General features: G+C 43.7%; 1 protein-coding gene and 1 long non-coding RNA gene across 5 annotated transcripts in view; one reads left to right on the top strand and one right to left on the bottom strand.

Annotated features, from left to right (window-relative positions):
• LOC146210123 (uncharacterized) overlaps positions 1-25,702 on the top strand; it is a 374,427-nt gene that overhangs the window by 100,372 nt on the left and 248,353 nt on the right. The window lies entirely within an intron of this gene.
• LOC146210134 (uncharacterized) overlaps positions 6,542-25,702 on the bottom strand; it is an 89,581-nt gene continuing 70,420 nt past the window's right edge. For 2 of the 4 annotated variants that reach the window (XM_084608076.1, XM_084608079.1), the window contains 2 exons: positions 15,110-15,199; positions 13,950-14,062 (listed from right to left, as the gene is read on the bottom strand). In XM_084608076.1, coding sequence (XP_084464202.1) covers positions 15,133-15,199 — 67 coding nt within the window. In that variant the 3' untranslated portion in view covers positions 13,950-14,062; positions 15,110-15,132. Of the gene's footprint in view, positions 9,507-13,949; positions 14,063-15,109; positions 15,200-25,702 lie in introns of those variants that run through there. The other 2 variants (XM_084608071.1, XM_084608073.1) reach the window with 2 other exon arrangements.

Raw genomic sequence — 25,702 nt, 5'->3', positions numbered from 1 at the left:
GCCCACCTAACTTTCTGCTGCCCCCTGCTACGCTTTCCTTCGATATACGACGCAGCTTTCCTGTACTCTTAACTGGGATTTTCAAGGCGATATTCGTGACTTCAATATAACCAAAATTCGTAATATCCAGGTTCGACTATTTTTTCGCTACTTTTTTAAGTTTACGTGCAGCACATCTGTACTTCTAATTCACTATTGCGGGAACTTCGCACCTATTTCAAGGCCTTCTGCGTTGCTTACGGACACGCTGTGTCGGGCACGTAATTGGATTACTGAAGTTTAATTTTCATTGTTGTGGCTTTTTGAGCTTCTTAGTGCATGATCATAACCAGATTGCAGGTGCAGCGGTAGAACATTCGCCTCTCATGCACGAGGACCGGGGCTCAAATATCCCGGTGTTGCGCAATTCTCCACCGGGGAAAAAAAAAAACAAACCCGCATGTCGATGGAATTCCACAAACAGGTTTGAGGTGCGACCTGATGCCGGTGAACACCTCCGGCAAATACTCCCTCACCAGAACAGGAGTTGGCCACCCTGGTGCAGTAATTGGCCGCAACCTCCTATGATAAGCTCCATAAAACCCCGGCCCTCAGTCACCAGCGGCTGCGGAACAACTGACCACGGCGGCGGTCAGACCTGTGACGCAGCAGGGGGTGCTAAGAACTTCTGGCTCCGCTGGACAGGCCTCCATTGGAAACTGACCCTGGCAACGTTTAATGTTAGAACCCTAGCTACTGAAGCTAGTTTCGCAGTACTGTTAGAGGAGAGTTTCAAATTGGGCTAGTTGGTGGTTGTTATTCCTGTGCATTGTTGCGCTTACGTAGGAACTGGGACACAATCGGAGACGACACAGAACAGATGTGCGCAAACTATCAACTGTTAGAGGAGCTAGAGCGTATGAAATGGGATGTCATAGGGCTTAGTGAAGTTTGGAGGCCGAATGAGGCATATACTGTACTCAAGGACGGGCATGTACTGTGTTATCGAGGTTTACTGGAGAGGCGAGAACTAGGAGTCAGTTTCCTTGTCAATGGGTACATAGCGGGTAATATAGATGAATTCTATAGTATTAATGAGAGGGTGGCAGGCATCATATTTAGGCTTAATAAGCGGTATAAACTGAAAGTTGTACAGGCCTATGCACCCACATGTAGTTACGATGACAGGGCAGTTGAAAGCTTCTACGAAGGTGTAGAATCGGCAATGCGAAAAGTGAAAACTCAGTATACTGTACTAATGGGCGACTTCAGTGCCAAGGTAGGGAAAAAGCAGGCAGTAGGTGACTATGGCATTGGCTCTAGGAATAGCAGGGGGAATTACTAGAGATTGTAGAGCGCAATAACTTAAAAATCATGAATACCTTCAGCGAACCGGAAATGGACATAGAAAAGTCCTAACGGAGAGACTAAAAATACTTCATACCGTGTGCCACCCCAGCCAATATTCAAGATGTAGAGGTAATCGGGAAAGTGCGATGCAGTGACCACAGGATGGTGAGGTCCCGAATTAGCCTAAGTCTGAAGAAGGAATGCAACAGATTAGTAAGAAAGGGACCCATCAACGAATTAGCGGTGATGGGAAGGGCAGAAGGGTTTAGGATCTCGCTACAGGTCTAACTGAGGATGGCGACATTACTCTAGAAGCAATAAACAATAATTTCAGAGAGTGCGCTGTAGAAGTAGGCGGTAGGATAGTTGGAGAGGATACCGGTAAGCTGTCTTAAGGAGACGAAAGATTTGATTAAGAAGCGCTAGAGTATGAAAGCTTTTAATCCAACAGACCGGATTGAATTGGCCGAGATATCAAAGCTAATCAATAAGCGCGCAAGGTGGCCGATATAAGGAAGTATAACATGGAAAAAATTGAGCATGCTGTAAAGAACGGGGGAAGCCTTAAAGCGGTAAAGAAGAAATTGGGCATAAGCAAAAACCAGATGTATGCGATAAGGGATAAGGCGGTCAACGTCATCACGAATATGGACAAGATCAAAGTAGCCGAGGAGTTCTATACAGATCTCTACTAGCCAAAGTAGTCTGGACTGTAATGAGATTGGCGGTAGGGGAAAAGTCAGACGTTCCACCAGTGACGAAGGACGAGGTCAAGAAAACATTAGAAACTATGAAAAGGGGGAAATCAGCTGGAGAAGATCAGATAACTACAGATTTGCTGAAGGACGGGGGGCGGATATCGTGCTAGAAAAACTGGCCACCCTGTATACGCAGTGCCTGGTGTCATCGACGGTACCGGAACCATGGAAGAATGCAAACATTATCCTCATTCACAAGAAAGGGGACTCTAAGGACCTTAAAAATTACAGACCAATCAGCTACACTGTCTGTTACGTATAAGGTATTTACTAAGGTAATCGCTAATAGAATCAGGACAACCTTAGACTGCAATCAAGCAAAGGATCAAGCAGGGTTTTGGAAACTGTACTCTACTATCGATCATATCCATACCATCAATAAGGTGATATAAAAATGCTCGAAATATAACCAGCCCTTATACATAGCATTCATTGATTACGAAAAAGCATTTGACTCAGTTGAAACCGCGGCGGTGATGCAAGCATTGCAAAATCGGGTAGACGAGCCGTATGTGAAAGTGCTGGAAGATATATATATATATATATATAGTGGCTGCACAGCAACCATAGTTCTGCATAAAGAAAGTAATAAAATTCCCATAAAGAAAGGTGTTAGGTAAAGAGACACAATCTCCCCAGCATTATTCACAGCTTGCTTAGAGGAAGTATTCAGAGACTTGGAATGGGAGCAGTTGGGGATGAGGGTAAATGGAGAATACCTCAGTAATTTGCGATTTGTTGATGACATTGCCATGCTAAGTAACTCGGGGGATGAACTGCAAATAATGATTGATGACCTAGACAGGAAAAGTAGAAAGGTAGGCTTAAAAATCAATATGCTGAAGACAGGTAATGTTCAACAGCCTCGGGAAGGAACAGCAGTTTACGTTAGGTAGCAAAGCACTGGAAGTAGTAGGCGAATATGTCTACTTAGGACGGGTAGTAACCGCAGATCTGGACCATGAAACAAATAAGATTGGGATGGAGCGCATTTGGCAAGCACTCGCAGATTATGCCTAGCAGCTTACCGGTATCGCTCAAGAGGAAAGTATACAACAGTTGCATCTTATCTGTACTCACCTATGGGGCTGAAACGTGGAGGCTAACCAAGAGAGTTTTACTAAGTTGAGGACTACCCAGAGGGCTATGGAACGAAAAATGGTAGGGGTAACATTAGAGATGGGAAGCGTGCAGTGTGGGTCAGAGAAATAACTCAATTTACAGACATTCTAGTGGAAATTAAGAAGAAATGGCCATGGGCAGGACATGTAGTGCGAAGAGAGGATAATTGATGGTCACTTAGGGTAGCAAACTGGATTCCAAGGGAAGGAAAGCATAGCAGGGGGTGGCAGAAAGCTAGGTGGGCGGATGAGGTTAAGAAGTTCGCAGGGATCAAGTGGATGCAGCTAACACAGAACCGGTTAATTGGAGAAATATGGGAGAGGCTGATGATGACAGGCGATTGGAGATAATGGCAAAAATAGTGCACCGTGAATGTGACATAGCACCTCCCAGCCTTTTTAATGCTTGTGGATGGAGAGCAGGTAGCGCAAACTGCTGCGAGCCGTAAAGAAGGAAACTTGTCCAACTCTGCATGAGTTATTCTAATGGTTCCGCTGTGAAAACAAGCATGTATGTCACCACTGAGCCTCTTTTTCAGTGACAAGCTTGCCAAGATTATGGTAGGCAAAACTTGAAGCGTTATGGGTTGGCACGCCAAAGTTGTCAATCACTAGGAAGCTTCTCAGTAGTATTGGAAAGGTATACAAGGCCTATCGCCAAGATATTAAAAATGAGCCCCAGCATTGTTGAAGCAGTGTGCGATTGATACTGGCAGGAGGCAGTGAAGTAAAAAAGCTAAAGGATGGTTTTATCTATCACGGTTTTACAAAGGGGTGAAGGGTGCTGCCATATTGGGGAGCTGGGCTGCTATCGTAGCACTGGAAAGTGTTTACTTCTCCCTAACAGCCGGTCAAACCGGTTTCTCCAAGGGTAGTAAAATGATCTATATGCCAAAGCTGCTCCTAAAACAGACAAGAGGATAGAGGTTGTGCTGCAGTCGTCTGCGTTCCCACAGTAGGAAAAGAGCACTCGAGTGGCACCACGCTTGTCATTATTGTGGTCTGAAGGTTCCTTTTTGGCTGACAAAATAACCAATGCTCGGGAATTTATCAGCCATATTTATCAAAAAGATTAAATTAATACAGGGTATGTTGCAGGGCGAGTTGGTTATTCATTTTCAGAGAAAGAATGCTAGCAGACAACGGACCAAGAAGAGGAGGACACACACATTGCGCTCAATAACAAGTAATAAAGTTGTTAGTGGGCACATATGTGCGTCTCTTCCTTGTCCGTCGTCTGCTAGTGTCTTTCTCTGAAAATTACCTAATACCTCATATCTGGAGGCTTTGAGGTGTATTCTAAATAAATAAAATATGCGCAAGATAGGAAACAAAAAATTCGTGCCCATTAATCTGAACTCCAAATTAGTATCGCTGCTAGAGTGCGTCAAAGTGGTAGGCTTGACATTTGAATCTATGAAGTTAATGCATTAGGTCAGACTAACAGCAAGCGTTCAGTTTGCTACTAGTTGTTGCTAAGGTCAGCCTGTGGTATATCTCTACATGCTTGTTGGAGACTAGTGCGAAGACATTGAACTTGCATGAAAAGGAATCAAGATTTTATATTTCAGAAAATGAGAACTGCAATTATGAAAGGCCTTAGAAATGTGCTCTAAAATGACTGTTCCTAAAGCTGCTCTAAAATGGTCGACCCTGCTTGCACCAGTTTCTGCCAAGAATACTATTAAAATAACTTGCAATTTTTTTTTTTTTTTTTTTCAAGTAGCAGCTAATAAGGAATCAGTTAGTACAAATAAATTTGGAGCTGATTGAGCAGTAGATGCAAGTTCTGATGGCACATACATAATTACTGCTTTCATGTGTCATCTCTCAGGTGTACAAATATAGAAATGCTTCACATGGGCATCCCCAAAAACATCCGTCGGCACAGCAATGCATGCTCGGCTGGTAAGTAGCTAGGTGGTAATCGGCAGCAAACTTCTACTTTTTTTATTGGCACTGCACACGCACACAGGGATGCCATGGGGTGTGCAGTTTGCACTCGTAAAATTGCTACAGCCAAATACAACCAGTGTAGTAACCACAGCACGCAGCTCCTTCATGACTGAAAGTAGTCCGCTGTCAAGGCTTTTCTGGTTACCTAACCGTCTGCAAATTAGGAGCCCAAGAATTTGGATGCCTCTGGCTTGTTTTGGATCATGTATACTGTTGAGTCTCGAGAGTTCCTTGGACTGTCAGAAGATCAAATCAGTCGATATTGTCGACCATAAACCCTAACTGGTCAGAGGCTCAGCTACTTTGGTGATCTGATGAGAAGAGAGGAGTCGCTGGAGAAAACTTTGATGCTGGGAAAGGTTGAGGGTCGCCGGAGAAGGGGTAGGCAGCGAACGCGATGGTTAAATAGCATCCTCGAGGCGCTGCAGATGAAGCTATGTGATATTAGGCAGTGGGAGACCAGAAAGTCTGGCATGATATAGTCTATGAGTTCACGAAGAGTCGGACCACTACCGTTGGCAACTGTTGTTTTTTTACGTTGTTACATACTGTAGAGGAGACTAGCAGCTTGGCTTGGAAATGGTGCAGTGGTTTGAATCCCAGTTGCAGAGTTCAACTTCTTTAGCACAGCGTGATGCCAGATGCTGCAGAACTCGACAGGTTCCTTTGCGCAATTGCCTCCTGCTGCATCACATGCGTGCTCCTAGAGGAAACTACAAAATCCCAATGAATGAAAAAGAGGGATGCTCAAGTTTTGCCTCAACAGTTGATGAGTGTGCCTTTAACACTCATTTCATTCGGCAAACAATTTTACATTTTTGTCGAAGTAATAACTGGGAAGGTAAAGGTTCCCAAGTGGTCGAAATAACTCCGCAGCCCTTCACTATGACACCTCCTTTCCACTCATCTTCCTCCCTTCCCTTAGAGCTCAGTTCAGGTGTCCACAGAAGGGCGACAGATACGCCTTTCCTTCCCAGTTATTACTTAAAAAAAGTTAAATTGGTTCACAGGAAGGGAAAGGCGCAGTAACTGTCACACTTGCTCTGTGGACACCCGAACCGCGCCGTAAGGGAAGGGAGGAAGGTGGGAATGAAAGTGGACAGAGAGAAAGAGGAGCCGTAGTGGAGGGCTACGGAGTAATTTCGACCACCTGGGGATCTTTAACGTGCGCTGACATCTCATGTTAAAGATCCCCAGGTGGTCGAAATTACTCCGTAGCCCTCCACTACGGCTCCTCTTTCTCTCTGTCCACTTTCATTCCCACCTTCCTCCCTTCCCTTACGGCGCGGTTCGGGTGTCCACAGAGCAAGTGTGACAGTTACTGCGCCTTTCCCTTCCTGTGAACCAATTTAACTTTTTTTAAGTAATAACTGGGAAGGAAAGGCGTATCTGTCGCCCTTCTGTGGACACCTGAACTGAGCTCTAAGGGAAGGGAGGAAGATGAGTGGAAAGGAGGTGTCATAGTGAAGGGCTGCGGAGTTATTTCGACCACTTGGGAACCTTTACCATGCACTGACATCGCACAGCACACCGACACCTCTTCTCTCCTCATTCAGTTTTGAACCTGGGTACTCCGGTACAGTAGTTGGGCATCTTCTGCAAACGCGTATATTTTTGTAAGTTGGTATTTGGGTAAAGAAAGGCACATCTCGCTTTTCAGTGGAAACCACTTGTCAGAGGTGCATATGTAATTGGTTTGAATCTCTCCGGCAAACTAGCCTAAAACTAAAAAGATGGGGAGCAAAATGGTAAGACACCATCCTGAATGCAGCACAAGATACGGTTGTGTTGCAATTTTTTTACAAAGTTGTGTGAATTTTCTTCGACACAGTTTACGTTGCAGTGATGGCTTTTCGGCCAAACAAGCTTGGTGTTAAGGAGTGAGAAGAATGCTGCACTGTCTGGCTACTTCTCATCAGCATTCGAGTACGACAGTCGCTGCCAAAACGAGTGTGAAAACACTATACCTCTTTTATTCATGAAATCCCCATGCAATATCCTCCAAAATATGGCAATAAGTGTGCAGCACCCTTTAAACCAAATTTTGAAGCAGCGCCGACAAACCGACTGTTATCGTCTATGTAGCGAGCCATGCTCGGCAACCTTTCAATGCTGGCTGGTTTAGGCCCAAAGAGTACTGCAAACATGAAAACGGGTGAGGATGCTGCACAAGGAACAGTGTTAGTGCGGCTCTCCTCAGCCCTATTTCCCCACTGAACTGTTTGAGTTCCTTGGTGGCCATAACCTTGTATCATTCACGCACATTCCTTTTAATACTTGAAAAGAGCACTGAGCGTTGTTCATTGCTTCACTTATTTTTGATGCATGATAAAACCCCCTTTAGTTTTCAATTAATAATACTTGGTCAAAACAAACGGTATTTTGACAAAAGTTTCTTGAGTGTTCTTGGGCACTATATGCTCATTTTTGTATTAGCATTTTTTGGGGTCTTTCCAAAGTGCTAAAAGCTATTGCTTGAGGCTCTGATCTGTTTGAATATGGTAACCCTGCTGCCCTGCACTGCAATAATTAATATAGCCGCGCAGGCCTAGGGACTCTCGTCTGCAGGGCTATAAAAAATGTGCTGGACTAGGTTTCTTCAAAAACCTCAACCATGACGCTGTTAACATTCTGCATACATTATGCCAGAAGATTTGGACAACCCTGCAGTGGCCACAGGATTGGAGGAGGTCAGTTTACAGCCCCATTCCAAAGAAAGGCAGTGCCAAAGATTGTTCCAACTACCGCACGATCGCGCTTATTTCGCATGCTAGCAAGGTGATGCTGAAAATCCTCCAAGGTAGGCTGCAGCAGTATGTGGATCGAGAGCTTCTGAACATGCAAGCTGGGTTTCGCAAGGGCAGAGGAACTAGAGACCAAATTGCTAACCTTCGCTGGATCATGGAAAAAGCAAGAGAGTTCCAGAAACCCATCTACTTCTGCTTTATTGATTATGCGAAAGCGTTTGACTGCGTAGATCACAGCAGATTGTGGCAAGCTCTCCAAGAGATGGGAGTTCCAATTCACCTTATCTGTCTCCTCAGGAACCTGTATGAAGGGCAAGAGGCCACAGTCAGAACTGAGCATGGTCTTACTGATTGGTTTCCGATCGAGAAAGGAGTGAGGCAAGGCTGCATACTGTCACCCTGCCTATTTAACCTATATGCAGAGTGCATCATGAGGAAGGCCGGTCTGGACGAGTCTTCAGCTGGAGTGAAGATTGCTGGAAAACGTATCAACAACCTTAGATATGCGGATGATGCCACTTTAACGGCAGAAAGTGAAGTGGAACTCAAGAGACTTCTGATCCGCGTACAAGAAGAGAGTGAGAAGTTTGGGCTTAAACTGAACATTAAAAAGACAAAGATCACGGCGTCTTGCCCTATCAAGTCCTGGAGCATCAATGGACAAGAAGTGGAAGCTGTGACAGATTTTCTGTTCTTGGGCTCCAAGATTACCTCGGAAGGAGACTGCAGCCATGAAATTAGGAGACGCTTGCTTCTGGGAGAGAGAGCAATGGTTAGCCTTGACCGCCTAGTAAAGAGCAGAGACATTAGTCTGCCAACCAAGATCCGTATAACTCGTGCTATGGTCTTTCCAGTTGTGATGTATGGATGCGAGAGTTGGACTGTGAAAAAGGCTGACCGCCGAAGAATTGACACGTTTGAATTGTGGTGCTGGCGAAGACTCTTGAGAGTTCCTTGGACTGCCAGAAGATCAAATCAGTTGATATTGTCGACCATAAACCCTGACTGCTCATTGGAGGGTCAAATTTTAAAGTTAAAGCTCAGCTACTTTGGTCATCTGACGAGAAGAGAGGAGTCGCTGGAGAAAGATTTGATATTGGGAAAGGTTGAGGGTCGCCGGAGAAGGGGTAGGCAGCGAACGCGATGGTTAGATGGCATCCTCGAGGCACTGCAGATGAAGTTATGTGATGTTAGGAAGATAGTGAGAGACCGGAAAGCGTGGCGTGACATGGTCCATAGGGTCACGAAGAGTCGGACACGACTGAACGACTAAACTAAACTAAAGGTTTTTTCAAAAAGTGTAATCCCTGCGTATTTTCATGCGGAAAACTGCATACTTGGGTAACCATGTTTGCAAAACGAAACCTCCCACACAATGCTTCATAATGTTCCCATACCGGCGAGAATAAACAAAATGTGGCACTTGGGTGAGCAAAAATGAGGACACTGGCACAGCTGGATGTCTGTAGCAGCAGGACAGCTTGTGTCCTCAAAGTGGGTGACACACCAGGCATTTCGTGCGTGGGTTGTAAACTTCTGTAGGATGCTGTTCTCACATGTTGCCTTTCATCTGCCACCGCTCTTTGGCTTCAAACCTGCATAAAGCCAGAACGATGACACACTGATATCAGGCACAAAGGAAACTATAAGCAACTGATATAGTCGTAGTCAGCACAAGGTTGCTGGTTTCACCCCAGCGGTGTTGGCCACTTTTTTGTCAATGCAAAAGCAGTTGTATACAAAGGAAGGCTTCGGTGGTGGATATCCAGGCCCAAATGAGCCAGAGAACTGCCGACAAGCAAAGCTAATGCTGTTTTTGTTGGCTATGGGATGCTTGTAGACGACACCGAGTCTGGGACCTAGGGATGTAAGATTCTTTGCTCCAAATGCAGTTGATGCGCAGCTACCCGGCAAAGCCTCGACACGGCAATCGTCGGCAACCTTCAAAGCTGCGTAAAGGAGTTGCCCAAATGTGGCTGCCAGCGAGCGAGCTCAAAAAACAAAAATATTTCATGCAATATAATTTTGAATATTATATTTCTATTTAGAATTTAATTTCGCTCTAAAATCTCGAGTGTTGAGAGAACACTTAGAATGTCTTCAGCAGCCACATCAACATGCACATTTTAAAAACACAGCGCAAAAAATGGACAAGCCTGGAACAGTGCTTGACCTTCGTTTGTTGCGCTGTGTGTTTTTAAAAAATGATGCACCAACTAGCTCAACTCTCAACATACATATGATTTGCTTTGCTCTTTATGCAGTGTTCTTTGTTGCCTTTTTGTTTGGCAGTTCGTTAATTTACATTTATTTTATCCTTCTGTTCAACTGTTTAAGGTATTTTGCCGGTGAACAGAGGACGGAGGTTGCCTGAACAATCATTACCATCATCTTTCCCTTTTAGAGCAATAAACTCGAGTTTTTGAAGAAGCAGGATTGTGCCTTAGGAGCTAACTTTGCTTTCTCAGTTGATGTTGAGGAGCTATTTTATTCTATTCCTCAAGCTGTTAGACGCAGTAAAAGAGCGGATTGAAGGTGGGGATGCTGTCAAATTTCAAAATAGTAGCGGCGTTTCAGTAAATGACTTTGTAGCCTTAGTCAAATGTTACCTTTCATCCACCTACATTTGTTTTAACGATAAGTTGTTCATACAGAAGGATGGTATTTGCAAAGGCTCATGCATAGCTCCCATACTTACTGAAATTTTTTTAGGTCAATTTGATAAGCGTGTCGCAGCATTCTTGGAAAAAGAAAAAGGTGTTGTCAGGTGATATGTTGACGATTTTATTGTGTTTGTGAACATTGGTAATGAGTGCAAAAAGCCACAAGTTGTTAAACGGGTTTTAGATATTTTCGGTGGATGTTCGGACAAACTTAGGTTCACACATGAAATTCCTATGAATGGGTGTCTCCAGTTCCTCGAACTATGTTTGTACTTTGGCACGGGGCACATCTGCTGGTCGTACCAGCCATGCACAAAAAAGGAAATTTTGGCGTATAATTCTGCCCATTCCAAATTGGTTAAACGGGGCATTGCGAAAAGTTGCCTGCGCGGTGCTCTCGAAAGGTCATGTGAGCATAAAATTGAGGGCAGCTTACAGGTGCAAGTGCACCGGTTGCAGAAGGCCGATTTTCCTGAGGATACAGTGACGGCTGTTGCGGAATGCCTCCTGAAAGAAGTCGGGGCAGGTGTCGCCCTGTCATGGCAGGCGACAAAAGACTCAAAACGCTGAGGCATGCAGCCATTCCTTACATGTATCAGTTATCGCACCGGCTGAAAAAGTTTGGCGAGAAGTGCGGTGTGGACGTTTTGTTCACTGCCCCCGAAAAGCTGGTGCGCATGTGCAAAGCCGTTAATGAGGACAGGAAGCCGATCTGCACCAAAAAACATGAGTGCAAGTTTGTGTCCTGCATTGCCGGCGTCGTTTACAGCATACCTCTCTCCTGCGGTAGATTGCTACGTGGGGCAGTCTGGTCGCTGCCTTAATGATCGAATACGAGAGCAGTGTTCGCTGGTGGATTCATTGGCGGGGGGCGGCCATTTGGCCAATCATTGTAAGCGTTGCGGGCCGGCGTTTGATGCCACGTGTGTGCTTGGTAGGGGAGGCACAAGGTTAGGGCGTGAGATATGTGAAACATATCACATTAGCAGGGAAAGCGATAAGTGTGTCAGTGCGCCTTCAATCACCCTTTCAGAAAAAGAAAAAGTGTACCTAAGGAACAGTTTGCCCTCTTTTGATTAGTTTTTGATCGTTGGTTTTGACTAGAGTGCGCATGTGCCACCAAGTGCTTTTATGTTCCCTTTATTGCAAGTAAATCCTCAGTTGATGTTTAGCACTCGTCCTGTCTTCTCCTATGTCTGTGTCTGTGTTATTTGCGCTAGTCTTTTTATTTACCAACTTCTCTATCCAGTAAAGACTATGGAGAAGTGCCATGTGACAAGGATATTACACTGCACAAGGCGGCAAATCTCGTTCTTAATTACACACCACATGCACCTTCCTATGAAAAAAGAAACTACCAATTTAAGACGCGCATTGTATGCGGGATAAAATGTACACTGCAGTTGATCAGAATTTGAGTTTTAATGCCCAGTGCATTTGTTTTTGCAAATGCATTAATTGTGCGAGTAAATGTGACAAGTGCCAACAGCCATTAACCAGCTGCTTTCATAGGGAACTTGGAGCTGTTAACTCACCCCTAATCACTTTCGATAACTTTACAGTGAGAGTGAGATATTAAAGGATCAAATAAGTTAGGTTTGCAGCAAGAAACTTCCTTAGCACACTACTATCACGGTAGCAAAATATGTAAGCAGCATGGCACCAGCTTAATCTGCTGTTCGAATTTCTTAGCGTCGGGCTTACAGTGACAAGAATACCGAACAGCAAAACGCATAGAGCCGGGTTTGTTTGCATGTCTCTTAGTGCCTCTGTACACTGCAGTAGTGATACTTTTTTTATAACTGTTATGTCATTCAGGACGCTTTTTCCTTCCCTTGAAGAAAAATGAACTGGCACACTTCATTCCTGCAAACAGACCAGTAAACCGGTTTCCCAAAACAGTCTGATGCAAAATAATTTCAGTCACGAGTGGTAAAACACTGAAAAGCAACTTCCTTCGACTCTTAGGAGAATGAAGTTGGCGCAAATGGCAAATTCAATGCTAGTAGAAACGTGCAGGGAGGATCAACGATCAGCCATGGCACTTCCTCTAATTGTTATCCGAATGTGTTCAGAACCCCCACTCCATATTGTTCATTGAATTCTATATAATGCGTTTTCAGTGATTCATTTGGCCAGAAAGGTTGAGATGTACGTGTCGTCTTTTGGCAACAGCAATTCTCTGCTAGAAAAGGTCATGGTATTCGAGAATTCTCAACACCGGCCCACTACAAGTGTGGTACTGCAACAATTTCTTCCACTCACATGTGTTATACAGCAAGAGCTGCACTTAATGCCGGACACAGTTCACAATGATTGCAGCCGAGTCTTGTTCTGTGCTTCTAAAGATGGTATTGACTGACATGCCTTTGACTACACTTGCATATACCTCCACAGAATCCACATCATCTTTTTATTACAATCAACTGCAATGTGTGCAACATCAGTTAAAGAACCCAAGATAGTCTAAATTAACCGGATCCTTTCACTACAGCATCCCTCACAGCCTGAGTCAACTTGGTATGCAAAACACCACAAGCCAAACAACTGTCCTATCTCATCTTCAGTCCAGCTCTCTATTATTTTGCACTCTGGTCAATTCAAGAGTATGCTACCAAGTCATTACAGGAAATGTCCTGTAGTGGTGAAAAAGGAAAATATGGTACCTTGACCGAATGCTGAGACATGCCAACAAAATGCCAAGAGGCATTTCGTTGCCTAGCAACAACCTGCATTGTTTTACAATCCCGGCTGCAGGTGTGATACCAGCTGGTCAGCCAATAAAAATTCCAGCTGTGAGCCAGCACTGTGTTGTGCCCTTTCAGTGTATTGTCCGTCACGCTGTAGATGTGAAATTTTTTCATGCTGTAACCAAATTATTTCACTGATCCACATACCTCAAAACTTGTAATGTCTGCAGACCATCATATTAAAGTATTGAACCTCGAGTATTTCATCACTAGACATTCTTTCAATGCAAAAATGTAAAGAAAATTAATTGTACCAAAAGACTTTAAAGATTACTGCGCAATTAAAAAAAAGTTTCAACAGCTTTTATGTCCTAGGGCAATAAACTTTCCAGCAAACATGCACACACAGTAAATCAACATTTGAAGCTCAAACTTGCACTACGTTCGCAATGCAGTATTACAACCATGAAAATTTCAGGTTGTTTGGCTGTTAGGGTAGCCTAGTTTAGGAATGAATTAACCACTGAGGAGGCCTCCAGTAACCTAGAAAAAGCCTTTCTTACCAGTTTTTGCAGTTCTGTGAGCAGAAATGAAAATTGTTCATATTTAGCCAGCAATTACAGCCAGTTTCTTTATTAATAATGCAATGACTGGTTGTAAGTTTCCTCAGAGCGATAAGGATTGTGCTCACCCCCAGGGCAGCTTGGTCTGCCTCTTGACATAGTCTCTCCTCCGCTTGGCTCGCTGTTCCTCAGCACAGCGCTTGGCAGCAAATGCATCCGCAATCTTCACTGCAAACTGGCCAGGGTCGTAGTAAATCACACTGTACCACTCCATCAACATGAAAAATGTTCCAAAGTGGTGACATCTCTCGTACAGTCCACATCTAAGTGCTTTCTCCATTGTGAATTAACTAGACATGCCATCCTTAACCCTACCAATGTACTTGCCTTCACCAAGGGCTGTCCAAAAGGACAGCTTTACTTAAGACACACACATGTCCCAACATGCTCAGGAAAGTTAAAAAGTGTTCAGGAACGTGGACATTTTTAATGTACATCTGTCTGCTGACAGACAGCAGTGATCCCAACACTATACAATATCTTGAAGACACCGTGCACTTTACCAGCTGCCTTTCACACAAGTTCTTTGTGCAAACAATTTACAAGATTTAAAAGTTAGCAGTATTGAAAGTACATCTTCATTAGCAAGATTAAAATTTTGCATTGAATGCTGGCAATTGAATTGCTATGAAGTGATCTGTTTTGACTAAAAAAAGATTTTTTTACACAAATACTGGAAGCACTTTTCTCACAGGCGTAAGACATGAAATAAGACATTTCTAAGGCTCCATTCCAAATTATTCTGAGGTTCAACAGCATCCAATCGGAATCTGCATCATTTAAATCTTTTGGCATGCCTCATCTGCAATGTTCCCAAGCAAACTGAACACAATGCATTGCACACCATTTCCAACCATAAGCGTAGCAAAAGTTGGTCAGTAGAACACGAGCAATGTCCTGCACTGTTTGCTGCAAAACATCGAGATTCCCAGCTTACCACTGTTCGTTGCATCCTGGTCCAAACTGTTTTCTACCATGCAGTCAAAACACCAGCTCATATTACCATTTTATTTCAGCAGTGCACTGACTATGACAGTAGCAGACCATCTGCATACCACCTCTGCTAGTATTATTGGAATGCAGACATGATGCTTGAACCATGCTAGCTTTTCCTTCCATTGTTTTTGCGACACGACAGAGATGCACTGCTGCCTAGTGTATTGGCTCAAACTGCTCGCATGCAAGCCTGGCCTACAAGTGCTGCGCACCTCGCACTGCTCACCTGTCTGTTGGCCAAGTGGTCGCTCAGCATCTCCGCCTTCTCAAAGTCCCCCTCAGCGATAGCAGCATCAACCAGAGATTCGAGCTCCGTCTGCAATGGCCACGCTGTTCAAAGCAACACAATTCTGGCCAAAAAACATTCAACCCTGGCAGCCAGCCCTACAGGCTTCACCCACTAGTATGAGGCCAGATGAGAATACAGCATTTATAGTAGTAGGGCACTAAGAAATTTCTAAAACTTGATTAATAAGGGCCTGTTTTCCAGGAAATCAAGTGCCAGCATTGCACATGAAAAATCATGATGCCTATGATATGGCATGCAAGGTGACATGGCTAGGCATTAATTGGTCGACACAAGACCACATTACGTGGCCTAGTTGGCACGAGCTGCCAACTCCTTCGGTAATCAAACCCACCCTTGGATCCTTATGCCACCAGGCACCTTCGTGCAGCTTGGCCAGAGCAGCATTTTGTGTTGAAAAGATAATTCTACTTTGGTTACCACTGGTCAAACTGAGCATAATGGTTTGGTTTAAGGTAACATTGTAAAGTGATGACGTAGTGGAGGGTTCTCCAAGTTTCAACCACCTAGGGTTCTTTAAAGGGACACTAAATGAAAAATGAAGTGGGCTTGCATCGATAGAATGCCAGTTCCTGGTTACAAAAAAAGCCGCTCTTACCGAAAACAGCTGTTATAAGGTAGTAAAGAGGAAAAACAGGAATACAGGTGTCGCCGCCACAACCGAAGCGGCTGAGACTCGAAACTACAAATCACGTGACGCGCAAGGGATCCCGGAGGCTGACAAATGCGAATTACGTTGCCCGTTTGAATGCGGTAGCAGGTTTCAATTTCGAATATGATAACATGCTTTTATCACACGTAAACGACGGCGAAAAGACAACGTAAACGTTGCAAGGCCAATATAAAAATATACTTGGCGGCGCCACAGGCATTCACTTCAGTTTCGGTTATGTTCCGGCTCATGCACTTCGTGCGTGCTCAGATAATTTCGTTTTGGACCGGGGGCGCCTGAAATACGAGCTCGGAGCAGCAAATGTACCAATCCTAAGTGCGTATCAAATGAAGATCATGACTCTGCACGCACTTGAAGTATTCTCCGCTCCCCACGGGATAGCAATCACGGAGCCTCCTCTTGCGTCGTAGTGTGCGTCATCCTACCCTACTACGCAGTAAGAGAAAACAGTTTGAATTCAACCGGCGGGAACAACAATAACCTCAACTTCTTATCGCAATATCTCAGCAATAATTCGATTTTTTGCTGCCGGATATGCGACGACGGTGTCACCAAATGCCTTTATTAGATTTTGATAGCATATTTGAGTGTCTTTAGTGTCCCTTTAATGTACAATGAAATTGCACAGCAAAAGCCACGACTGGGCTTTGATACCGCATCCTTAGGCACAGCAGTCAAGAGCCCTAAACACTGCACTACTGTGGCAGGCCATATTAGAGCATAATTGTGAGCTTCATAAAAAGCATTATGCCCAGCACATGATTAGGCCCTACTTATGCAAACTTATTCAGAGGGATATTAAATGAAGTTTTAGAAATTCTTAGTGCCCTACTACTATAAATCATCATCATCATCAGCCTGATTATACCCACTGCAGGGCGAAGGCCTACGGCCTTTGCAGGCCATGGTTGTTCGAAACTAAGCCCCCGAAGGAGCACAGCAGGGTTAGCAGAGCCTCTTCCAAACGCACACCCCTGAAAGAGCCGGGCGCCGGGGGACGCTTGTACCCAATTTTATCGGTGGGTGTCCGGCGACGGGTTTCGAACTGACCACCTCCCGCAGCCGAGACGGGCGCCCAAACTACTATAAATGCTGTACCACCATGCACCATGCACCAACTTGCCCGAGGGGCAAGTTGGTGCATGATGAAATGAATGGCGGCCCTTCATTTCTTCTTCATAAATGCTGTATTGCTGATATATTTCTTATTCAGCCCAATGGCAAAACTGTATTCCTCTCATTTAAGCTGATTTTAAGCATCCTTCCACATCATTTTCCAATGCATGCACCTACAATCAATTTTCTTTGTCACAATTTTACTTCATGAAGACAGCTTCAAAACAGTATGCCAAAAACCAACTCTGATAGTGGCCATCTGAAGTATGTGGAAACCAGCATACCTAAGCAGTTCATTGCCAAGCAAATTTCATAATCAGAATCATGTTTATTTAAAATCTTGGAATAATCTGATTTGGAATGAAACTATGCTATACTGTGCAATGTATTTACTACACAAAGGTACAAACTGGATCTCACAGACTATGTAATAAAGAGCACTGATAAGCAAGACTGAAGGTTACTACTAGCCACAGGTAGTCTGAGAAGCCCCATCATGAATATCAACCTCGTCCTGACTCATTCTGCATCTTCTCTAAAAGTGTTGGCAATCTTAATGCGGAATCACAATATCCTTATGCAAAGCAAACATCTGAAGAACATTTCACAGAAGCACTATTCACAGAAGATCTCAAAACCATAGAGATATAAAACCACATCTCCACTGGCTGCCACCCCTGTATCTAGAGTGTTAGCAGAACTGTAAGCTAAGCCTCTATGGCAATTTCATCTGTGATTATGTTGCTTGTCTACTCCAATGTACCACCATATGCAGCATGTAGGCCAGACTGAAACTCCTTTTATATCATGCTTTAATTGATGTTCAACTTCTTGGTCAATCTTTTGATCAAATTTCAGCTACTACTGCTCTTGAATCTAACGTCAGAGCTAATCATGATCGAGAAATTCCTCATTGACACATTCAGTACTGTGTCACCGGGTCGAAATGAAGGCTTGGGAAGATTGGGCTGCTGGCCATTTCAATTATATCCCACGGCTAAATGCCAACCATTATTCACTACTGTCTTGCATGACCTTAGCCTGTTTGCATTGCAGTATGTATGTTTTTTGCTCACTGGCGGTCTATAAAAAGTGCTACTCCGATAAACTGTTTGTTTTTATTGAATTATTCACACCACAAATGCGACCGATCACCCTTTAAATGCAAACAAAAATTGACTATTTTAGTATTTGATACATTCAAATGTGGTGCCAAGCCATTCGCTAATGAGACTGTTTTCGCCTTTACTGTTGCATTTTTTGCCTCTAATTAATTACCTAATTAACTTACTGGCCTAATTATTTTTATTGCACACATTACATTACCCTCTATTGATTGACACCACTCATGAATGTCTATGACTTCTCAATTACTCACAACTGCTGCAGACATGATTTTGCGTGTTTTGCCTATAATTAATTACCTTATTGGCCTAATTATTTCGGACACATTACATCACCCTCTATTGATTGACACCATTCATCAACCTCTACCACTTCTCAATTACTCGCACCTGCTGCAGACACGATTTGGCACGGCCGGTCTCGAGGGAGAGAGCGCTTCTCTTCTCTTACGGCCTCTCCAATGGTGTCTGTTTCTACCGCCCGCCACGCCTCGGTGGGGTCGCCACCGCCCCACTGCTGCTCCTCCGCTACAGCCGTTCACGCGCAAGGGAAACGCGCGCTCGCTTTTAGCTTCGCCCACGTCAGTTACAACCGGCAGGTCCTGACATTTTGCCCCTTATGGTTTATACAAAATCCGTAATCAACATCGAATATTTATCGTGTACGAGGAATAAAATACAGTCAACAATCCGCTCATGCCCGCGCTCTTTCGTCAGTGCGGCCGTGCACGGTCGAATGAAGCTTCGGGTACACTTCAACATTTTTTACCCCTAAGTTTTGTACAAAACTAAATTTACCAGGCTATGCAATGTGCCTTTGAATGTTTTAAGCAGGTGTAGCGCGATCTGACGTGAGTGCATGGTGAACTGTTGGGTGGAGATTCTGTCAACCGCTACCGTTTTCGTTTAGATCAGAAGAGGCACGGGCAAAAATTCATGGCGCGTCTCAGATTCAGAGTAAAGAACAAAAATTTACTCATATAGTAAAAATTTCACTTGTCGAGTGGGGTGGGCTGTTCTAGCTTCGTTCAAAACATATCAGTCAGTTGAAAGACCGAAGATGTATATGTAGTCTCGCGACTACTTTTAATCAAGGAAATCAGCATAAACAGTTAAGCAGAATCGAAAAGAGCGGCAAACAATAAAAACATTGTCCTTCAAAGTTACACATTGCACTATATGTTCATCAATTCATCAAAACGCGACCTGCGTCTAGAAAATTCAGTCTCAAAATCTTCCTGCACGGCTTGTGCACATAAGGAGTTGGCCTCTCGGTCTTCTCTGTCACTTTCCTGGTATAATTAGTTGAGAAGAATTCTGAGAAATGTTTCAAATATCAAACATGCAGACCTAATAACATAGCTGTTGTCAATTCCTTTCGGGCAACTCAGTGTTGAATTCTGAAATGCTGACTGAATCAGGATCTTAAGTACTTCGAGAACATTTGTGTGTATAGTAGGTGCACAGCAGCTTTTTCTAAAAAAAAAAAAAAAAAAAAAAAAGCTTGTTCAATAGGGCAACAAGCTCTGGTTTCGGATAATGCAGTCCACTAGAATATTGTCCTCGTAGAAGAGCGTACTACATGGGGCTGCTTCTTTCGCTAGTTTCAAGAAGAATAGAGCAAGCATCTCACCCGAAGTTGATTAACTAAACGATATATTCAGCGGCGTAAGGTAAACCGGAATATGTGACAGTGGGAAATGGGATGGTAGGAGATGCCATCACTTCCTTCAGTGCTTTGATTTTGCTCTCAGATGAAACGACGTCTGTCTTGACAATGTAGTCATGTGCCGCTAGCTGTTACGGCAGGTCGCTATATAGGGCTTGAAATGAGTCTTCAATGAGAGTGTCCTTCTTTAACGCTTTAAAGTTTCTTGCATACTTTCGATATAGCAGGTGGACTCATTTGTAAGTCATTACATCGAGTATCACCTTCATCATTTATTGGCCTCTTTTTACCACTTCGAGCACAAATGGTGTCATGAATATCAAACCACTTTTTAGTGCTTTCATAACAAGCTTAATATCATGTAAAAATTTCATTAAAACAATGTTTATTTGCAAAATTAAAATAATGTGTATAATACCACACATTGGCTAATATATGAATTGTAATAACATTTAAAACTCAACCCTACAACGTTTACTTTGACTGTAATACTAATCTTTTATATCATGCAAGCATTTTGCAATTTACATTACATTTTTATGAAATTATTTTCATCTTCGGTGTTACATGAATGGTTTCGCATCTAATGCTAAAGAAGGTTTTGCTGTAGCAGCCGAATTGCTGTCATGTTAGCCTTGAAGAAGCTTCGATGTGATCACTTCTCATTCAGTTTTTTTTTTTTTTTGTTCCTATTCTTGTACAGGCTTGGGTAAATTTCGGACTAAAATGGACAAAGTAGCTACCATGCCGCAATGTATGCCATGCTTGTCGAGCGTTTGCTGAACGACAGTGTTTTTTTTATATCCGTTCACGTGTGTAGTACGTTGACGACATGCCGCTGCATTATCTACGTTCTGTGTTCTTTAATTTCGGGGCTGCACTAACCACGAAACTCGCGAGCGACAGCGCGAAACCAGGCAAAAGCCACCCGCCGCCGCTGAAGCAGACGCGGAGCGAACAGTGAGCTGGTCGTGCCCCTTGCGGTGGCGGAGAGCGCAACTCAAGGAGAAACATTCCCATTGTTCCCGCGGCGATTAAGAAGGCCGTAAGAAAGAGTGCGCGCTCTCCCCCGAGACCGGCCGTGGATTTGGCGAGGAGTTGGTGCCAGCTTTCCGCAGAGGGAGCTGGCAGGAGGGCCCTTGGGGGCGGGTTATTTTCGAATCCCTAGAGGATGTGCGCCTGAGTGGCGGGTTCTCCGTTGTTGCAATTTAGACATGCGGGACCGTATTCCCCGTTAGTAATTAATGATAGCCTGGAGTGACTAAGAATAATTGTATCTGTAATCTGCGGCGCAGGGCGTCTTGTGCTTGGTCGGGGTGGGGAGGTGGGAAAAGGCGTCTCTTTGTGAAAATTGGTAATTTCGGCGAACGTCTGGGGGGCTTCAGCGAGTGCGCCTGGATGAGCGAGACCAACCACCCGGATTGCTAATCCTCGGGCAAGTTGGTTGGCCCCAAATTTTCCAGAGTTGCCCGCGTGAGCGGGTTCCCAGATTAGGTTAATTTTGTGGTCGGGAGTGTAGCCATGCAGGATGCGTGCGGCAGGAAGGCAGATGTAGCCTGCCGAAAAATTTAGAACTGCTGTTTTTGAGTCACTGAGGACTGTACGCGGGTCAGCGATGGCCAGCACTATCGCTGTTTCTTCCACTGTGGTGGGGGAGGAGGCGCGCACCGTGGCAGCGGAGAGCACAGGCCACATAGGTTGTTGCATCTTGGCTTGCCGCGTCCACGTATGTTGCGTGTTTGTCGGTACGGTAGATGTCATTGAGTGCTCCGGCTTTTTGCTGACGGCGCGCGTCGAGAGATTCCCTTGTGCATAATTCCCAACACAAAACCTGCACAAGCAGAAGACCAGGCGTGTGTACTTCAGCCTTGCTTGAAGAGGTAGCGGGAAGCTGCAGCTTCTGGCCTGCCCTTAGTTCCAACTGCTGCTGCCAGGTGGCCTTCAATTGCGCCCCATAGTAGAGTCACTCGATAATTTTTTAGAGTACCGCAAAGGTCTCATCACATGCTGGCGACCATGACCGGCGCAGCCATGAAGCTTCCAACTGCTCGAGGATATTCAAGTCAAACACAGAGGACATCTTGAAAGCAGCATGGACACTTGCCTGTGCTACTGCCTTGAAGAGCACCGCAGCTACTTTAGAAGCAGTAGAATTTGCGATCTGTGAGCGGTAAGCTTGTATGGAAGGCTGAGCAGTGGTCTACATGATAATTCCAATCCTGCCAAAGAGCTCTATCAATTAACCAATACCTTTCTATTCTGTTGTGATTTCCATGGTACTGTAATCACTCGCACTTTCTTGCCTTCCTCGATTACCACCGTAAATGGTCACATTCAGTGATTCTCTATGGCGATGCAGATGCCAACTAACTCTAAGTCTTCGCACATGCATGCACACTTTGACGCAAGCTCACTCATGTTTGTTTATTAAAGATCTTTATTGATGTGATCAAAAAGGACGCAGGTTATCGAAGACGGTGAGTACCGGCAGTGCATTCCTATGCCTTCCAGGAGCCTATTAGAGTGAGTAGTCCTGAAAATGTTTTCATGGCACTATGTTTAGAAGTAAAATGAACATATGAAGATCCTACATTTACCTCGAGAACAAAGAGTGCCTATCCGAAGTCTCATGTTATGTGCATTTATAAAATGTACTATAATATGTACTATAATATATATATTATATATTATATAAAATAATATATAATGTACTATATGTACTATTTTATATATATTATAAAACGTGGATGCTGAATTTGCGCTGAAACTGGACAGTTATGTTTAGGACAAGCTACCACATGAGCATTGAAATTCATATGAACTTGAGGGTTGTGCTCAGAGGCAAACACTACCAGTAAGACACAAAATTTTTAACTCAATTATAAACAAAAATTCCGCAAAACACGAAGACAAGAGAAGAAAATAACGCACCATCTTGTGGTTTGCTATTCTCTTAATTCTGTTGTCTTCGTGTTTCGTGCTGTTTTATTTGTAGCTACATTTCACCAACTCGCCCGCTTAGCTATTCTGTTTTACATCAAGCCCACATTGCCATTCTGAAGAGCAATATTAACATAACATAATAACAGTGCATTATTAATGTTTCAGAGCCCACATTAATTCGCTAAGAGCTAGTTTCAGTCGATTAGTGCCTGTAAATAAAAGACAGCATTGGTCAATGCTAGAAACCTACCGTGCGCAAGGTAAACAGATCCAGAATAATTTTAAAGAGAGCACTGGATGCTGAATTTCAAACAAAACTTCCGCATGCAAATTTATGATCGTCGTTGTTTGCTACTTTAATAGCCTGAGAAAATTAAAAATCCGAATGGCCTTCAAGCTGCATGACGAACGGAAACCTTTATATTTTAAGTACTGTCACGTTAAATGTGTAGCCCTGTACCCTCACTAGAGGGTGGTATTGCCTGTTTCAAGGAACAAACATTTGAGCCAAAGAAGAGAATATTTTACTAACTAGCCTGGCAGTTTGCTCTCCTAAAGAGTATCTTTTAGCCTGTGGCCATAGCACCAAGGAATACGAGAGAGCAGTTTATGCTTCGAAAGCGAAAAAAAGCACAAACACACAATGTTGTGTCGTTCGAGCGCGCAATCTTTCCATCACGATCTTGTTTCATGTGTATCATTGTTGCGCGCTCTCTTTAACCTAAATTTTGCCATTTAAATGAACTTCCACAACTTTATGGGTACATTACCATGCGTTCATACCTGGACCACTTGCTGCCGATTAACACATCAGCACACATGTTCAATTAACAACTAATTTTGTGCAAGTCGCCACAACGTATCTCAGCTGGTTCGATGGATTCTGGCAAGGAGTCTTTCCTTGTTGATTTTTCTCTTCAGGATGAATAGAGAAAAAATTAGAGGGTCTCTTATGTCTCTTGGGAGAACGGTGAAAGCTTACCCTTCCTCTCCTATCATTTGTCTCAATTGCAGCCATTTCAAATCATAATTTGACATATTTGTCATTTTGTACTCATGATGAGTCATACCTACTCATTGTAGTCATTACCACTCATAGGTAAGCATTTTTACTTGTTTCCAATCAGCTGTGGTCATTACAATTCACCATTTGACACTGGTCGTGTCATAGTCATTATCATTCAGTCATTAGCAGCCATGACAAGTCATGCCTAGTCATTGTAATCATTACTACTCATTGCTAAGAATTTTTACTCATTTCCAACTGGTCATTACAAGTCTTTACTAATCATTATTACTCATTAGCATAACTATAATGATGTGTAATTATAAGTTTTATTCATTATCACCATCAATTGTTTTTATTATTATTCTCCCTCCTCACACGTCTGCTATTCGCGACACATTAGCGCACAAATCACGCGCAAAGAGTTTTGCTCCATGAGCCTAGAAAGGCTTTCGTCTTAAAAATATTTCCAGACTCAGTCCGGTTGCTGTACCTCGACTTCTTACGAGAAAAAGAACACAAGCAACAAAACCCTGCAGTGAAAGGCATTCACTGTTTGGAAGCTTAAAGGCGAAAGCGGGCCGCGTGATCCATGCTGCCCAATTGGTGGCATAGCGGCGCAGGGAAAAGAATCGCGGTACTCTGAAAATTATCCAGTGACTCTATCCCATAGGTGGCGTGCAGGGCAGTGTATTTTGCAACTCAAGCCTTGTGACTGCTAGTGTGACGTGTATTGTCTTGCGGCCACTTTCATTGAATTGTTGTTTGCTTAGCTACATATACTGTGCACCATAATCGATTTAGACATTCTCAAAAGGCCAGTTCCACAGCCAAAAAATCATTAAGCACCTTCAAATGTGGTCTCACTTCTATCTCGAGCTATTTGACAGTCCCATGTTTTTTGTTGTATTTGTGCGCTGTGTGTGAATGTGTGTATGCATCTTGTACAGAACAGAACTTAAGTTCCTTTAAGTTTGTTCAAATAGTATCTAAAACCTTGAATTCACAATAAAGTTTGATAATGATACAAGAACACTTAAACAAAGCACGTGTTTTTAAAAAATTAAGCGGTGGTTTAGCTTGGCTAAGCACAGATATACATGCACAACCATTGTTTAGCACTTGTTTAGCTTTAATTTCCACTTCTTGCCAAGCTTAGTTAAATATTTAACAGGTGCTTGAGGCTTTAATTAGGATGAAGGAGGCCTAATTGGGGTCTTCAGTGCAGCCTCACCAGAGAAGATGAACACAACAACATCCAAGCCATAATGTGAAAGACATGTGCAGAGAACGACTACTGAGGTGACACAGTGGTCTAATGCAGTGGCAAGGGGGCTCATCTTTGGCCTGGTTCTACACCCGCTGACGGAAAGTTTTTTTTTTTTTTTGGTTACTTGAAGGAGGCTTCAGCTACTGAGGTGACACAGTGGTCTAATGCAGTGGCAAGGGGGCTCATCTTTGGCCTGGTTCTACACCCGCTGACGGAAAGTTTTTTTTTTTTTTTGGTTACTTGAAGGAGGCTTCACAGCCACCCCAGCAAAACAGAAGAATGCGGGTAGTAATAAATCTGTATTAAAATACATTTCAAAGCTTTATTTTGACTTGCTGCATAAAATTCAGATCTCACAGTTCTTGACCGAATTTAAAGAGAACCCACAAAATACAGGCATTTTATACACGGCAAGAATTTTCCTTTTCAAGAGTTTCACAGCTGCTGTTTGTAATACCCATCCACAGGACCTAGGCTATTGGGCAACATGCAAGGAACAAGACTGCAGAAGCAGAACCTGGATTGAAAGCCACTGTCTGGCACGGCCAATAATCCGGCTTTATCACATGAACACTTTGGACATATGTCTGTCCCCACCTCCAGCTCCGAGACGAACTTCCAGACTGGTTAAAAACAAACCGTCACTTCCTATTGTGCAGGCATAGTTTACGCTACTGCCAAGTGACAGATGATGGGAGCTGCCAAGCACTT

The sequence above is a fragment of the Amblyomma maculatum genome, chromosome 1 (genome assembly GCF_055883805.1).
Source record: "Amblyomma maculatum isolate TAMU_Amacu chromosome 1, ASM5588380v1, whole genome shotgun sequence".
Lineage (NCBI taxonomy): Eukaryota > Metazoa > Arthropoda > Arachnida > Ixodida > Ixodidae > Amblyomma > Amblyomma maculatum.
The sequence above is the reverse complement of the archived record's forward strand: the minus strand, read 5'-3'. Positions and strand labels throughout refer to the sequence as shown.